We start from the raw sequence: 17,414 nt of genomic DNA, 5'->3' as shown, positions 1-17,414 counted from the left end.
GTGGATCTTGAGAAACTGAACAGAAGACCATGGGGGAGGGGAAGGGGAAAAAAAACAGACACAGAGAGGAAAGGAGGCAAACCATAAGAGACTCTTAGATGCTGAGAACAAACTGAGAGTGGATGGGGGGATGGGGGACAGGGGAAAGCGGGTGATGGGCATTGAGGAGAGCACCTGTTGGGATGAGCACTGGGTGTTGTATGTAAGTCAATTTTACAATAAATTATATTCATTCAACAAAAGAATAAAATACAGTAATTACACAAAAAATTGCTGTGGGCAAACAGACTAAGCAAAGTTGACACAGGTTTCCTTATTGCAGGACTGCTCAGGGCCTTTATTGCTCGGAGTACACTGTAACTTCTCTAGAGGGATTATGGCACAATGAGGCTCCCAAAGCACTTAGTGACATAGGCCAGCCGATGAGATTCGTGCCCCACAACACACTTTGGGAAACATTCTTCTAAATCGTAAGATAAGGCATCTACAGAGGGTCAGAACATCGTTTTATAAGACATGCAAAATCTTAAAATTAAAAACGTGGGTTTTTTTTTTTTCAATTTAAGATTTTTATTTTTTCAACGTAAGGCTACATCAAGTAATCTAACAAAAAGTTGCTCTCAACTCTCCTCTTTACTTGAGAGTAAGAGCGCCCCCTTGCCACTTACACTCAAGCCCACACCGGACGTCACTGAAAGAAGTCAACAATAGGAAGCACAAGGTGGGGGGGAAAACATGTCATTATTCACAGAGGACACGACTGGGTGCGGAGACAGTCCAACGCAATCTACACGGAAATTAACAGCATTAGTAAGTAATCAGGCAGGACAATGGGTACCAGGTCAACACGTGGAAACGAACAGAAAATAAAATTTGCAGCAGACGCTGCTTACGTGAACACTGATACCCAAAGCACCTGGTAATAAATACAGTTCAGGATGCGCGAGGCGTCTGCAGCAAGCCCTGCAGACCACGACCCAGAGAAACTGAGGATGATCTAAATGGTGGAGGGACCGACCGTTTTCATGGCTTGAAGGGTTCCTACTGTAAAGACACCATTTCTGAAATCCCTGCGTGGCGGGTGGACTCCAACCTGCAGTCTCTGGCTTGTCCAGAGCCATCTCACCCCTGAAGTTTCCAAAACTCATCTCTCCAGGTCGAGGCAACACTCCCTTACGACTACCAAGGCCCCGACTTTGGGCTAATCGAAAACCGCTTCTCACATGCTGTCCTCAGCAGACACCCAGGACAGCATATGGCGTGCAAAAGCCTTTCCTCTTCAAGCCACCTGTAAACCTGCCCTAACAAATGCTGTTTTCCTAATCAATCTCTTTTTTTTTTTTTTAATGTTTTACTTAGTTTTGAGACAGAGAGAGACAGAGCATGAGCAGGGGAGGGGCAGACAGAGAGGGAGACACAGAATCCGAAGCAGGCTCCAGGCTCCGAGCTGTCAGCACAGAGCCCGACGTGGAGCTTGAACCCACAAACCGTGAGATCATGACCTGAGCCGAAGTCGGACGCTCAACCTACTGAGCCACCCAGGAGCCCCCTAATCAATCTCTTGTTAACTTTCGTCTCAACACAAAATCCCGTCACTCTTGTTTAACTAGGGATGCAGAAAGTCCGCATCTGAGGTCCCATCACTGATACGGCCCCGCAGCTCGGCAAAGCCCCTCCTGCGTATTCTTCTGGACGGACACGGCGGTGGTCGTACGAAGCCACCACTGCCTCAGGACGGGGTGTGGCCTGCTCGGTTCCAGGGTGTTTACGAGCTCCCGGCCTGACCTCCGGCAGGTGCCGCCAGGGCCCAGGCCCGTTTCGAAGGCAGCAAGAAAGAGGCACAGAGACAGACACACAGACAGACGCACTTCTTTTCAAAGCCAGCAACTTACTTCCTTCTGGGTTTGGTGCAGAAAGAATGATGCTGTGGTTTTTCTTTACTTCTTCAACATATTGAGCTATTTTAGCGATACTGGTCCTGATCTCCTCAACCTAGAACAGACAGAAAGTCATCATTATTGCGCACATCCCAATCTGCTGCCACCTGCCGTTCCCGAAAAGGGAAGGACAAAGGAGGGAAGTGAATGAGTAATCACCACATAAAGAAATAACAGCCTTTTACCATTCTCACACCGGGAATTACTTACTTTGAAGACAAAGAAACACGTACCGTGTGAAGGTCCATACCGCCGTGGCTAAGGCGGTGTCAATCAACCCTCAGTAACAAAACCCATCAGGTTGTACAAACCTTTACCGTCAAGACCCACGTGTTGCCGCAGATGACGTCACCGGGAAGCACGCGGCCGCCTGCAGCTCTCTGTGCAGTCAGCCGGGGACAGGGCAGGGCGCCTGGGGGCTCAGGCGGTTCAGAGACCGACTTCAGCTCAGGTCACGGTCTCACGGTTCATGAGTTTCAGCCCCGCATCGGGCTCTGTGCTGACGGCTCAGAGCCTGGAGCCTGCTTCGGAGTCTGTGTCTCCCTCTGTCTCTGCCCCTCCCCTGCTCACGCTCTCTCTCTCAAAAATAAACATTAAAAATCTTCAAAAAAAAAAAAGGGCATGCCAGCAGTCATACCCACGTGGGGAGGTGTTTACTGTAGACGAGGCCAAGCCTTCATAGTCATTGTTTTTACCCAATGATCTACACTATTGAACACTTGTTTCAAACCGTAATGTACTCGTCAGCAAGGTTCATCCAAACAGATCCCTGTATCTGAATTACCAGACTGGGCACACAGCTTAAGTGCTGATTGATCCTTCCTAAAACAGTCATTACAAAATCCTTCCACGTCGTGGTAGATGTCCACATCCTAGTCCAGTGAGTGCTCCCGTATAGGGCAAGAGGACTTCGCGGATGGGGCTGAGTCCTGACACGGGAAAACTACCCTGGTTACCTGAGTTGCTCTGAAGTAATCACAAGTGTCCTTACAAAAAGGGGACGAGAGGGTTAGATTTAGAAGCCGGGGGTGAGAAAACAGAAGCGGAGGCCGGAGCCACGTGCCTTCAGCGCCAGTCGCTGGAAAGGCCAGGGAATGGCTGCTTCCGTGGCGCGTCCACAAGGAGCCAGCCGTGCCGGCAAACGGGTGTGAGCGCTGCACACTCACTTCAGACTCCTGACGTCTGGACCGGGAGAGAGCGCAAGCGTGTCGGTCAAGCCGCTGGGGCGGTGGCGATTTGTGAGAGCGGTGGTCGGAGACTAACTCCACGCACGTACTCGCGAGGGGAGGAGGGGAAAAGACAAATATCTTAGGATCACCATGAACATGGTCTTGACCGCCTGGACTCCTTGAAAGGGTCTTGGCCCCCGGGACCCCGGTCCGAACTCCGAAGCACACTTTGAAAACGCACGTGCCGGAGGGGCGTAGAACACAGAATCCCGCCTTCCCCGAAGGGCGAAGTGCTACTCCGTCGGGCCGGGAGCCACCTGCACCGACGTAAGTCCTGTAGGACCATGCATACTTCTCACGCTCACAGCTTAAGTTCACTGACCGTGTGAAAATGACACACCAACTAAAAACCGATTCCTTTACACGTTTGCTATTTCAACACCAGCAGGGACACTCTGGCCTCGGTGCACGGGCTTCCATCTCAGCCGAAGCCAACGCACCAGGGCACAACCGTCACCCAAGGCCAAGGCACCGCCTGCAGACCTGCGGAGTCTGCGTTCACACCCCTGGTGCCGCGTGGCCTCGGGCCCGACACGACGGGGACTGTCACTCCCACACGGTGCAGGTGCCGGCGGGCAGGGTGGTGCTGACAGCTGCCACTGACACCACACGGGGTCTCTTTCTGTCCCTTACAAGTCATCTTTGCCAGGAGGGCCTTTCCTGGCCACCCGAAGAGCACTCTCCAAAGTCCTTTACTAAACACTGGCCACGTGCAAAAGTCTATCTTTTACAGCATTCTACGTGATATTTAAGATACAAAGGCCATTTTCAAAAAACCAGTTTGTATTAACAACATCACCTGTTGTCTAACTAAGAAATCCTTCCACGAGACTTAACTGTAAATACGACGACTCTCTAACCAGTGACAACTTGAACTTCGGTTGAACCCCAATGCTGCCAAGCCTCCCAGCGGGAGTCCCGTTCCCACGCCTCTGGGGCACCTACAGCCGACACGGACCCGTGTGGTGACCAGAAACATGGGGAGTGGCATTCAATGACCTGCTGTACACAATTCTTCCACCGGAGGTGACAACATCATTTAATGCCAGGTGGGTCTTTACAATAAATACATTTTTACAAAGAATGGAATTCTGGAAGAGTTAAGCATCCAGATAAAGGGGGTAAAAATAGAAAAATAATTTCCCAAAGTGGGTAGGTAAGCTCCAGACAATTAAAAACAGTCTCATTTCCAAAGTGAAACAAGGAAATTCAGTATCTTAACTTCTTTGGGCCTTAAAGTAAGTCCCTGTATCAAATAACTTAATTTCATGTTTTTCCACTAGATAAAATTAGGAACTAACATAATAAATACGTAAACCCAGTGACTAGGCTTATACTAGATATTCAGTGAATTCTGAAAACTGATAACTTTTAATATGTTTTTATTAACATATTCCTTTTTTTTCAAATCTGCACACTGATAGGCCAGTTTAGACTGTCCCTGGATTTAAGAGTCCATCGAAACTTGGGGCGCCCGGGTGGCTCAGTCGGTTGACCATCCGACTTCGGCTCAGGTCATGATCTCACGGTCCATGAGTTCGAGCCCCGCGTCGGGCTCTGTACTGACAGCTCAGAGCCTGGAGCCTGCTTTGGATTCTGTGTCTCCCTCTCTCTCTGCCCCTCCCCTGCTCACGCCCAGTCTCTGTCTCTCAAAAATAAACATAAGCAATTTTAAGAGTCCACTGAAACTATCAGACTAGATTCAGTGTAACCAAAATAAACCCTGCAAATGAAGTTTTCATCATTCAAAAAAGATAACGCACACGTTTCTTCATGTTTAACGAAGTCAAATTATTTGTTCTGTGACTCAGTTTCAAAAATTTGAATTCACGCAAAATTCGGTCAACTATCACTTAGGTTTAAGCCTTTACGCACGGGATACCCCAACAGCAGCCCTGGGGTGCTAAGAGGGAGGGGGAAGGCCTTGCGGCCACCCGGGACAGGGGACGCGGTACAAGGTCAGATCCAAGGGACACGGCTCCAGGGTGGGCACCTCAGGGAAACGCCAGGCTGATGGGTGACAGAGTGGCTTTCCCACAGTGATATACCTGCTTGTGTCTAAGACTTTCCAGCAGAGGAATTTAAGATTCGTTCGGTGGTTTTAGAAAAGACACAGTATGAGCTCTTTGATGCCCGGGGTCACCGTGTGGGGACCCTGTGGAGGACAAGGACGAGGAGTGTCGTCGCGTGCGTGCTGGGCACTCCTGACCCGGCGCCATCGGCAGAGGGCACCACCGCCACCACGACTCCCTCTGGAAAGGATCGGGTGGCCCTTCGCTTGGAGACCACTGCTCCCAGGGTGAGAACCTGAGGGTGGCAGGGTCTGGGAGGAGCCTGTCCCGGGAGGGGCGCTCTCTACCCATCACATCAGCATCACGTCAGGAGAGGAAGCCCCGGCCAGGCGCCACCCAGCCCTGGGACGCCAAGCTCCTCCTGGGAGGGGACCGGGGTCAAACCAGCACTGCCCCGTCCCCTCCCCAAGTGCACTTCCCGGAACAATGGCTCCACGCCACCAAGTATTTTAAGGGCACCAAAAATTCTAGAGAACTTGAATGTAATTCACACGGCAACTCTTCGTTATATTACTTTTAGTATCATTTCAAATAAGACAAACACTCGGGTATGTTAACTGTGTTTGGAGACAGTCTGGCTGGGCTTCCTTCAGTGGCTCTTACCTGATGGAAGAAATCATCCATGAAATGGTCCTTTTCAACGACAACACTTGTGTCCCCATCATCATTCTTTCTGCACTAAAACGGAAGATATAAAAAGGAGAATTCAGATTTCAGAAACGTCCACGTGGGCACAAACGGTGAACTGAGAGAGAGGAGCATGAACCGTAACAGGCCGCCACTGTCCGCGACAACCGTCCACGACGACGTCGCTTGTCCACGGAAGAGACCACGGCAGGGGGAGGGGCGGGGGCCCCGGAGGTGGCGTGGCTGCTTCCTGGAAACAATGGCCGGACTTCTCAGAAGTCAGCAACGCGGACCCGTTCGTTGGCCCACGTAAGCCAACATGACACAGCAAGTTTTATCTCCGAGCAGCAAAGCCCTTACACTGCGTATTTTCTACGAAGATTAAGAACACGGACACTGCCGGTTAACTTTTCTAAAGCACGTACCTTTCAAGCACCTTGCACTCATCTTAGCTGGCATCCCCCGTGTTCCTCTGAGCAACTCTGGACGTTTAAATCCCATCAAAGAACATTCCAGGGCACTTCTCAAACTTGAGTTGCATCAGAATCTCCAGAAGCCTGGGTCTCTGACTCAGGTCAGAGTGGGGCATTCTAGAACATGCTAGAACACTCCAGAACGCTGAACGCTGTTACATTCTGACACACTCCAGTGCGTGAAGAACCATTTTCCAGGGAGGGAGGCAAGACTCGTGGTGCCAGTGGGAGCCCGAGCCACAGCAGGGCTGTGGGAAGCAGCACGGGGGGGGGGGAGGGCGCTCAGCAGGCGGCGCCCTGCAGACAGGCGTGGGCTCACTCAACCCTGACTCCCAGCTGGGGCCCCCAGCCGTGTCCCGAGTGGGACACAGCCACCACCCTGCTCTCACACGACACCAGTTGTTGAGAAAGACGCCCGGGGTGACCGCGCTGAGAGTGTTGTGTTTGTGCCGCGTTAACAGGACAAGAACTACGGACTGAACTGTGTCCCCAGAAACACAGACGTTGAAGGCCCGGCCCCAGGGCCTCAGCACGTGAACCATATTGGGAACAGGGGTCCGCGTGGGGTAATTGGTTGCCACGAGGTCATGCTGCAACAGGGTGGGCCCTTCACCCCACGTGACTCGTGTCCGTGTGAGGAAAAACGACAGCCACCCGGGGGAGACGGCCGTGTGACGAGGGTGTGCCCGAGGACGAGCAGCCCCACCAGCAGCTGCGAGGGCAAGGGGGAGCCCCCGGGTGCCCAGGGAGCACGGCCGCCACGCCTCCACCTACCTCCTGTGGCCCCCAGAGCTGGGAGCAGCCAGCTCTAACCAACCGCGCTCAGCGAGCAACTCGACTCCCCGTTACTGTCAGCAGGACTATTCCGGCCTGCTCACCGGCAGGCCCTGAGCCTGTGACCCGTGTGACCCGAGGGCCTCGGTGTCATAGGGGCGCGTAAACCCACAAAGGCTTCAGAATCCCAGCCGGTCTCGGTTGTGAGCAAAGCTGCACTTCCAGCGGCCATCAGCCGGCAAGCCGCCGAAAGAACATTCGGGGAGCCACAGACAGCTCTCACTCCTGCGGACCCCTCCCCTCCCGAGGAAGAGGCAGGCTGCCAGTGGGATGGAGGGCAGGTGCACCGGGGGCTGCGGGAGGCACCCACGGCCCGCGTCAGCACGTCACGTCACACACCGGAGCACAGACCGCGTGGCTCGGGGACTCGGGCCCGAGTCCTCAGAAGCCACAGGGCCACTCTGCGGATCTGGGTCTGTCTGGCTCCACAGAGCTGGCCACCGACAATCCCACCGTGCTGACCCTTTACCTCCAGCTGCGGCACCCGGGCAACGGGCCCGTCCCACCAGGAAGGGGTCAAGGCACTGAGGGCAGAGGGACTGCCCCGTCGATTTGATTCCAGACACCCTTGCTCTTAAAAATTCACCATCCAGGGGGCCTGGGGGGCTCGTTCGGTTCAGTGTCTGACTCTGGGTCTCAGCTCAGGTCACGATCTCACGGTTCGTGGGATGCAGCCCATGTCGGGCTCTGCACTGAGTGTGGAGCCTGCTTGGGGTTCTCTCTCTCTCCCTCTGCCCCTCCCCCGCTCTCTAAAGAAAATGAATAAGTTAAAAACAAATCTCACCATCCACCCCTCAGAGGAGGGGGGCTTCCCTCCCGGCCGCCACGCCAGACAAAGCCCGGCCACCAGGCTCTCTTCCCGACTCCCTGCGACAGCCTCACCACTTGCCTTTGAGAAAATGTATTCCATACCCCACTCCTCTGGACTTGGCCCTGTGTCTCTCTACTCCCTGGTGACTATTTGTCTCATTGTCTTGCCTTCTCAGCTGTGGGGTCTCAAAAGGGACCGGCTGTCTTGTCCGGCTCGAGGCCAGGAACATCAGTGCGAAAGAGCATCACCTAAGTAGCTGGCCTGCGAGGACCGTCATGAACTTGATTTAGGAGTTGCAGCTGGCTGTTCCACCCGTGGCGCTGAGTACAGGGGGACGCGAAACACCTCTACCTGCCCCCACGTCACTCTCACAGGGCCGCTCACATCTCACTGCTCTGAGAGTAATTCTAGACTCACAGATGCCCGGATTCTGCTTTGCTTTTTCTTATGGAAAACCGCAAACACACACAAAAGCAGAAGGAAACCTACCGTGAGCCCTCGATGTACCCATCACACGGTTCGGCGGCCATCCACCCGCAGCCCGTCTTGCTTCACCTGTGCGCCTCCCCCCTCCCCACCCGAGGTACTTGGTCATCCCCAGGAGAATCCCTCGCAGAAGATGCCGCCGTGCGTTCCATTCCGCAGAAAACTCGAGGGAACTTTCACCTCCCACGGGGGAGAGACACCGCTATGCACCTCGGCGCTCAGGGAGAGGCTTCCAGCCTGACGCCCGAGGAACGCGCATCTCACTGCCGCCTGTCCACGCTGAGCGCTGAGCACACCCCACGCGGCAGTGCGCGGGCCACCGCGAGGCACCCCGCGCACCTGCGTGCTCTTCATTCCTGGCCACCCCTGCGGGTGGGGGACCCCTGTCTCCACCTGCAGCCCTCAAGGGAGCCAGAGGACCAGGAACGCGTTCTCCGTCCTCTTCCTTTAGCCTCGTTTTTAACCCTTTACTTCTATTTCTAACTTCTAACTGGAGTTCTCAAAACGCGCGGTAAGAGGAAACAGGCCCCCTTATGCCGTCTTAGCGTTTCCATTCGTAAAAAAGAACAAAGAAAGTGACAACCGAAACACTGCTGTTTCATTTAAGCGGCATCACGGCCCCGTCTGCACGCGCCCGTGTTCATCCCTCCAGTTGGGCGGTGAACAGACCGCGTACGAGCCGCCGTGTGACGGTCGCTACAATTTGTGGCAAAGCCTCTACCGGAGGCAGTAGTCTTCTCCGATATGACGGGCTCGACTTCCAAAGTGTCAAATTGCAAGGCAAACATTCAAATACCAACATTTCCGTTCCTGTTACATTTCAAAAGAAGTCTCCTTAAATGCAGGGTTACATTAAAAATAAAATTCTCCCTCTGTGACAACTATCGTCAGGAGCAGAGAGCAAGGAGCTTCCACGTCTGGGGACCGTTTAACAGCCGTGAATAACTTGTCACGGGAACGCTCACTGTTGAGACTTCGACGGAAGCTGGGTTATCACAAATCGGGAGAATCCAAACTCTGATGAAACGCTGGCTTCTTTCTCCACACACACACAGATCGAAAGTGAGGGCAGACAAATTACATTTCCTTGAAATATCTACAGCACTTGTCCCTTGGCTGCTAGAATACATTAACTTCTTTCTAAACTTAAATCCCTTGAGTCAAAGAAAAGAACCTGTGATTACGGGTAAAAGCCGTCTGTTGGCTGGTTTGTAATTCTGGAGCTGAGCGTAACAGGCCTTTCTCACACTCATACTGTCAGACTTCAATGCCCTGTGGTAGAACATCACATTGCTTCGTGGTTTTCCCTTTTTGCTACATACTTGTCTCCACTATTAACATCATACATATACCTCTGACAGGTACTTAGACTTTACATAGACAGAACTGTACCGTGCAGATGCTTCTGCTATCTGACCCTTTTCCTCGCGTGCCATGTTCAAGGGTCTCCCCTTATCTGGGACGCTGCCTCACCGCCAACCAAACCAGCCCCCATCCGCCCTTCGCACCAGCCCTTCCCCACCCGGGAGGTCGCCCACCCGTGCGACCCTGCTGGTGGCTCCGGCTCATTCCAGTCTCAGCTCACACACCCTCCCCTGGTCGCCCATCCTCAGGAGCCCACCCACGGGCCTCTCACCCTGCTTGATTTCCTTCAGAGCAGGGGTGTCCTCGGCTGACCCCTGTCCACCCTCCACCTGAGTTTCCGGGGCACGAGGACACTGTCTGTCCACTCAGGGCTCACACGCCAGGCTGTGACAGTGGGGTCAGCTGAGCAACTGAAGAGAAGGGGCAGGAGCCCGAGGGGGAGGGCGGAGGGAGCACACACGGGAAGGACAGAGAGGACACCAGAAGCACAGGGGCACATGACAAAGCAGGCGTGACCCGGGTTCAGGCGTGAGCTGCCTGCCGATCCCTGGCTCCGCTCCTCAGGGGGTCCCGAGGCACATTCTGCCCTCTGGTTCTGAGGCACCGCCCTTCTTTATAATAACCGTCCCTCTCTCCAGGCGCCCGAGTGGCTCAGTCTGTTACGTGTCCGACTTCGGCTCAGGTCATGATCTCACGGGTCGTGGGTTCAAGCCCCGCGTCGGGCTCTGTGCTGACAGCTCGGAGCCCGGAGCCTGCTTCAGAGTCTGAGTCTCCCTCTCTCTCTGCCCCTCCCCTGCTCACTCAGTCTCTCTCTCAAAATAAACATTTAAAAAAATAGATAGCTGTCCTTCTCTTCTCTGCTGCAGCTACTGGATTTGTGTCCCCGGCAACAGAAAGAGCCTCAGGACCACAGGTTCCACGGTCACCTACATATTCCTCACCCTGGGATCTTCCCAACACCCGGCAGGTGCCCGGAGGGAACTACTGAGGCACCAGAGTGCACAAGCCCTGCCCCGGAAAGGGTGACGCCTGTGAGGAAACAGGACCCACAGGTGCTCAGAGACGGAAGACGGCCACCTCTGGGGACACAAGAGGGGAGAGGACAGGAAGACTTCCCAGGGGTGATGCCTGCACTGAGACCAAATGAAGGTGTGAGGCAGGCCAAGAAGGGGGATCCGGGCGGGCAGCAGGTGCAAAGGCCACCATGGGAACCACAGGCGGCCCCTGATGACGGGACTAAGGCGGCCTGTGGGATGTGCACACTGAAGAGGAAACCCATTTTTATGTACTAGTTTTTCAGGAACTGGCTCTCTTAGGTTTTCTCTTCCCTAAATTCACAACAGACTGGAAGTTACAAACAAGAAGTATTAATCTGGGGGGCACCTGTGTGGCTCAGTGGGTTAAGTGTTCAACTTTGGCTCAGGTCATGATCTCATGGTTCCTGGGTTCCAACACATGTCAGGCTCTGTGCTGACAGCTCAGAGCCTGCTTGGGGTTCTCTGTCTCTCTCTCTCTGCCCCTCCCAGTTCACGTGACCTCTCTCTTTCTCAAAAATAAACATTTTTTTTTTTAAAAACTGACAGGATTGGGAACGCTGGGTGGCTCGGTTGAGCATCCAACTCTTGATCTTGGCTCAAGTCACGATCTCGTGAACCGTGAAATCGAGCCCCCGTGGGACCCTATGCCGGTGGCATGGAGCCTGCTTGGAACTCTCTCCCCCTCACTCTGTCCCTCCCCCACTCTCACGCGTGCTCTCTTGCTCTCTCTCAAAATAAACATTTGAAAAAAAGGCAGCAAGACTGAAAAAAACATAAAAGTTTAAACTATAAACATACGCATCTAGGAAATTATGCCATAAAATTCTTACCATTTTAAGTGAAGTATTTAGGGAAAAAAATGCCTTATATTATAAATGGGAATTTGAACCTTTACTATACAATGCTTTGGACATGTGCAGTCTGAGCTGTCACAAAATAACTTTTAGGGGCGCCCAGGGGGCTCCGTCGGTTGAGCATCTGACTTCAGCTCAGGTCATGATCTCGCAGTTTGTGAGTTTGAGCCTCGTGTCGGGCTCCGTGCTGACAGCTCAGAGCCTGGGGCCTGCTTGGGATTCTGTGTCTCCTGTCTCTGCCCTCTCCTGCTCATGCTTTGTCAATCTCTCTCTCTCAAAAATAAACAAACATTAAAAATAAATAAACAAAGGACTTTTAAAATATCTAGGTTGTTTTTCCTGCCTTTTAAAAACCTGTATTTGCCTCTCTCCCTCTGTCTCCAAAAAATAAAATAAAATAAAATAAAATAAAATAAAATAAAATAAAATAAAATACAATTCAATAAAATTTAAGAAAGGAGCACCTGGGTGGCTCAGTTGGTTGGGCACCTGACTCCTGATCTCAGCTCAGGTCATGATCCCAGGGTCACAGGATCAAGCCCCATAGTGGGCTCCACGCTGGAGCCTACTTAAGACCCTCTCTCTCTCTCTCTCTCTCTGCCCCTCTCCCACTCACATGTGTACTTGCTCTCAAAGTAAAAATAAAGTAAAAATTGCACCTGCAATTCATCTCTCTGAATCCAGGGATTAAAAATACTAATTTTCTCATCTCTCAGGTCTACTAATGAATGCACACAACTGCCATGTGTTTATTTTCCTTTAAACAATGCCCACAGTTGAAATCGTAGTTTCTCTATTCTTAACTATAATACACCCATTTGCATACACACAAACTTTTTTTTTATTTAATTTTTTTTTAACATTTATTTATTTTTGAGACAGAGAGAGACAGAGCATGAACGGGGGAGGGGCAGAGAGAGAGGGAGACACAGAATCTGAAGCAGGATCCAGGCTCTGAGCCATCAGCCCAGAGCCTGACGCGGGGCTCGAACTCACAGACCGCGAGATCGTGACCTGAGCTGAAGTCGGACGCCAAACCGACTGAGCCACCCAGGCGCCCCACACACAAACTTTTTTTAAAAAGGCAATCAAAACGCATTTGGAGTTACCGTCCCCTAGAACAGAAATTCCATTTTCATTTACTTACATCCTAAAATGTGTTTCACCCTGCTCCCTCCCCTCCCCTCCCCTCCCCTCCCCTCCCCTCCCCTCCCCTCCCCCTGGCTATTTGCTCCACACAGCCAAGTCATTTTTGTGCCTCTGATGCATCTAGCACACCTCCTCCTCGGGACCTCGCAGGGGCGTGTCTGTTGGATTGGTGGTTCTGCTTTTGGTAAATCAGCAACTCTTTCCGGATTTAGAGTCTAGGAGATCTTGGGTAAGTCACTTAAACTTCCTGCACCCAAATGAACTGGCTGCTCAAAAAGAGAATCACTAGTTAGAAGGAGCTACATCTGTATTTGGCAAATTGTACTGGACACACTCCTTTTTAGGTCTTTTCCAAATGGTTATCAGTGGTAATCTTCTTCTTGGGAAGAAGCACCAACAGCTAAGAAGGGAAACTTTTTGGAGGTATAACAACTATTTTGCCAGGTTGGACACTGTTGACGAGATATTTTAACTACCCAATTAAAGCTCACCTAGGAAAAGAACACCAGCTGGTTAGAAACATGGTTATGAACATTCAACTACTCCAAGAACCACTTGGAAAGAATACATTTCCTTAAGGAAAGAAAAAGTTTAACTTTTATTTCTGACAATTTCCAGAGGAGTTTTTTAAATATTAAAAGTTACACGCGTGTCAAATTCAGTTTCAAATTAATATTTTTTACTCCACATAGTAGTTTGTTTTTTATAACTATCTGAAAACATTAAAAAAAAACCTAATAAATATGAACAGCACTCACAATGACATGGCAGTTGTCCCACCTTCTGCCAGGGTCACACACGGGAGAGAATTTTATGTTTCACAACCATGTCTCTGAGTAAGCAAGAGAGAGATTATCATCCCCATCTTAAGAATGAGAAAATTGAGGTTTTGAGAGTTTCAAAAATAATTTGCCCAAGATCAGACAACTCCAGAAGTAGAAACTTCCAGTAATGTGTTCTACAATTGCTCAGTGTCTTTATCTAGAGCGGGACGGTGTTGGACTAGAGAAGGCCACTTCTAGCTCTGAAATTCTAGATCCCAACAGGTCACGTGCTGCAGGAGGAGGCCCTGCAGGATACATAAGGCTAGAGTGGTAAATAACCGCCTGATTTATTTTTTGCTAATCAGGCCCAGAAAAGCTACATATATATTCTACGGACAGACCTTTCTTAGCTACGCCCCAGTATTACATACACTTGGAGACCTTCCGCCAACAGTTACAGTTCTCCTGTTCAGATACACTCAACAATTCTTTGCAAATACGTGAGCTCCTCCTGGCACAGAAAGGCATTCTGCAGGGCGAGAGAGCGGGAACTTGCTACGTTTAACAGATGTTCATCTGCAAACTGCGGAGGTCAAAACATTTGACCGTTAAGAAGAAAAAAATCACTACGAAGAACCATTCTTGCAAGGAGAGTAAAACATAAGGTGATGGTTCCAAGGGAGGGTAATTCATTGCCTTTTTGAACCCGGCTTCGCCATGTGATCCACGGAACACAGATAACCATTTCCGTGACGATTCCTTCCATTTTCCTAAGCATGCCATAGAACCAGCTGCATTCTAGGAGCAAAGAAGCTAATTCCCTACATGCAATGAAGGCCCTAGGACAGAGGACCCAGCACCTTGTTCTGAGGCTGCCCGGCTGCAGAGGGCAGAGGCTTTATCTGTGTCCTGGAGAACAAAACATGAACACTCGGCACTAATTAACAGTCCTGTTTTTAAAGGAAAAAAAAGTAGTAATTACCTGTTGGCCTAAAATGTCTCAACTCCGCCCCATTCTATAAACATCCACTCGACTGTCACCGCAGCCATGTCATTCATGGTGCTGTCCTCTCCCGCACTCGGCACCGCGCATCAAAGATCCGTCCCATGCCTAAGGGGACGCCCCTCCCTCCCTCAAGTGAAGGGTCATTTGCTGGGTTCCTCCCCGGGCACCACACACTCCACCGGCCAGGTGTGCTGGGTGGGAAGGAAGGCAAACACAGGCACGGCTCAGCGCAAGCACCCGGGGCTGTGAGGCGCCCACAGGCAGGGGGCACCGTGTGCATCTCCCCCACCACGTGCGGGGTCCCGAGCAAGACCCCAGCGATCGGACAGCGGGCAAGGCGACAGGCCCCTGCTCTCCGGGAGCTGACATCCACACCCTAGGGCCGGACCGACCAGAGCCGAGTAGTTTCTGGTTGTCCTAAGTGCTGTGCAAAGGATCAGGATCAGACAGGGCGATGTGACGGGGCGACTTCAGCCCGGGGAAGCAGCAGAGAGGGGCTCAGAAAAGGGGGTTCAAGGCCCGGCCACTGCCCCGTGCCCCCCCCACCCCACCCCCGGGCAAACTGTACTCTCAAAAACTCCGCTTCCCTGCCTGTCAGCGACGGCAACAAGCGTTCCTGTCTCTCGGCCGTGGGGGCGTCGTGGACACGGCGGAGACAGCGACCCACGAGGCGGCGGCGGGGTGGGCCAGCGCCGCGACCCCGGGCGCCCCCCTGCCCTGCTCTTCCCCCTCACCTCCGCCCATCCCGAACAGCCCCATCCTTCCCCGCGAGTCCTGCCCACCCCGGCGCCCCCCGCCCGCTACTCTCCCCTCCGCCCCCACCTCCGGCCGCCCCGAGCCCCCCGCGCCCCGCCCCGCCCCGCCCCGCCGCGCCCAGCCCGAACCGCTATCTGCCGCCCGCCCGCCGCTCACCGCCGCCAGGTCCGGCAGCCGGTCCCGCATCCCCACGGGCCCGGGCGCCGCGCCCCGCCGCTCAGGCCTGCCCGGCGCCGCCTCCGGCCGCCGCGGGCTCTCGGTGGACGCGCCGCCGCCTCAGCCTGCCGGTCGCCGGCGCCGCACCGCGCCCTCCCGCCGCCCTCCCCTCGGGCCGGCGCTGCCACGGCAACCGCGCCCGTGCGCTCTGCGCATGCCCGGCCGCGCCGCGCCCGGGCCCACGCAGCCTGCGGGAGCCTTCCTGCGGGAATGCAGCGGTCGGAGGGGAGGGGCGGGGCCGGGCGGGGCCGGGCGGGGCCTGGTGGGGCCTGGTGGGGCGGGGAACCGAGGAGGCCGGGCGGAGAGAAGGCGGGGCCTGGGGGGAAGGGCGGGGCCTGCGGGGCGGGGGACACACCGCGCCGGAAGAGGGAGGGGGCGGGGCCTGTGGGGGCGGGGCCTGGTGGGGCGGGAACAGACCTAGCCGGAAGGGAAGGGGGAGGGCCCTGTGGAGGGGCGGGGCCTGTGGGGCGGGACCTAGAAGGGGTGGGGGAGGGACGGTGGGGGCGGGGCCTGAGTGAGGAGGCCGAGGGATCTGGGGTGGAGGGGGGCCAGGGGTCGGGGTTGGCCGAGTTGTGCCCTGGCTTCGTCTTGCCTGTTCAAGCAGATGTGCCATTCGTCCCTTCTTGCTAATGTTTTTCTGCTTTTGTGCTTTCATACTCATTTATGTTTTTTTAATTTTTTTTAATCTTTATTTTTGAGAGGCTGACAGAGCTCCAGCGGGGGAGGGGCAGAGACGGAAAGAGAGACACACAGAATCCGAAGCGGGCTCCAGGCTCGGAGCCGTCAGCACAGAGCCCGACGCGGGGCTCGAACCCATGAACCCTGAGATCATGACCTGAGCCGAAGTCGGAGGCCCAGTTGAGCCACCCAGGCGCTCCTCCTTTTATGTATTTTTAAAAATCGTGAACATTTTGGTGAGTAGTTCAGCCCGGCTGCAGAGAGGAACTGGGTGGAGCTTTAGGTGCTGACACCTTGGACAGGCTTTCTCCCGAAACCGCACCACCTGCACCGCCTTGGTGGAAGGTCCCGCACCGGCTAACCATTCCTCCTACCTCCAGAGTCTCATTTTCCAGGACCCTTTCCTGCAGTCACTCCCAGCCTCATTCTACCTCAGGGCCTTTGCACTGGCTGTGCCTGTCTCAACACTCTATCCCCAGACAACTAGGTAGCTTGGTCTCTTACTTCCCTCAGGATTTTGATCCAGGGGCACCTGGGTGGCTCAGTCGGTTGAGCGTCCGACTTCGGCTCAAGTCATGATCTCACGGTTTGTGGGTTTGAGCCCCGCATCAGGGTCTGTGCTGACAGCTCAGAGCCTGGAGCCTGCTTCGGATTCTGTCTCCCTCTCTCTCTGCCCCTCCCCTGCTCATGCTCTGTGTCTCTCTGTCTCAAAAATAAATAAACGTTAAAAAAAAAAATTTTTTTAATCTTTTTATCTTATTGTATTTTTTATTAAAAAAATTTTTTTAATGTTTTTATTTATTTTTGAGACAGAGAGAGACAGAGCGTGAATGGGGGAGGGGCAGAGAGAGAGGGAGACACAGAATCAGAAACAGGCTCCAGGCTCTGAGCCATCAGCCCAGAGCCCGACGCGGGGCTCGAACTCCCGGACCGCGAGATCGTGACCTGGCTGAGGTCGGACGCTCAACCGACTGTGCCACCCAGGCGCCCCAAGATAAAAAGATTTTGATCCAATGACGCCTTTTCTGTGAGGCCTGTCCTGCCCCACCCTGTTAAAAATTGCACTCCCTGGACACCCGGGTGGCTTATTGGTTAGGCATCTGACTTTGGCTCTGGTCAA

General features: G+C 53.4%; 1 protein-coding gene across 6 annotated transcripts in view; it reads right to left on the bottom strand.

Annotated features, from left to right (window-relative positions):
* The window catches only part of STX2 (syntaxin 2), a 34,406-nt gene extending 18,707 nt beyond the window's left edge, over positions 1-15,699 (bottom strand). For 4 of the 6 annotated variants that reach the window (XR_007145713.1, XM_047827145.1, XM_047827146.1 and 1 more), the window contains exons 1-3: positions 15,557-15,699; positions 5,842-5,916; positions 1,893-1,992 (exon numbers count right to left, since the gene is read on the bottom strand). Coding sequence is in view for 5 of the 6 variants with exons in the window: in XM_047827145.1 (XP_047683101.1) it covers positions 1,893-1,992; positions 5,842-5,916; positions 15,557-15,586 (205 nt within the window). In the remaining variant the exon portion in view is untranslated. Of the gene's footprint in view, positions 1-1,892; positions 1,993-5,841; positions 5,917-6,290; positions 10,584-14,620; positions 15,170-15,556 lie in introns of those variants that run through there. The other 2 variants (XM_047827149.1, XM_047827148.1) reach the window with 2 other exon arrangements.
* Positions 15,700-17,414: the final 1,715 nt, after the last annotated feature.

The sequence above is a fragment of the Prionailurus viverrinus genome, chromosome D3 (genome assembly GCF_022837055.1).
Source record: "Prionailurus viverrinus isolate Anna chromosome D3, UM_Priviv_1.0, whole genome shotgun sequence".
In the NCBI taxonomy this organism is placed as follows: Eukaryota; Metazoa; Chordata; class Mammalia; order Carnivora; family Felidae; genus Prionailurus; species Prionailurus viverrinus.
Note: the sequence above shows the minus strand (reverse complement) of the source record. Positions and strands in the feature narration are given on the sequence as shown.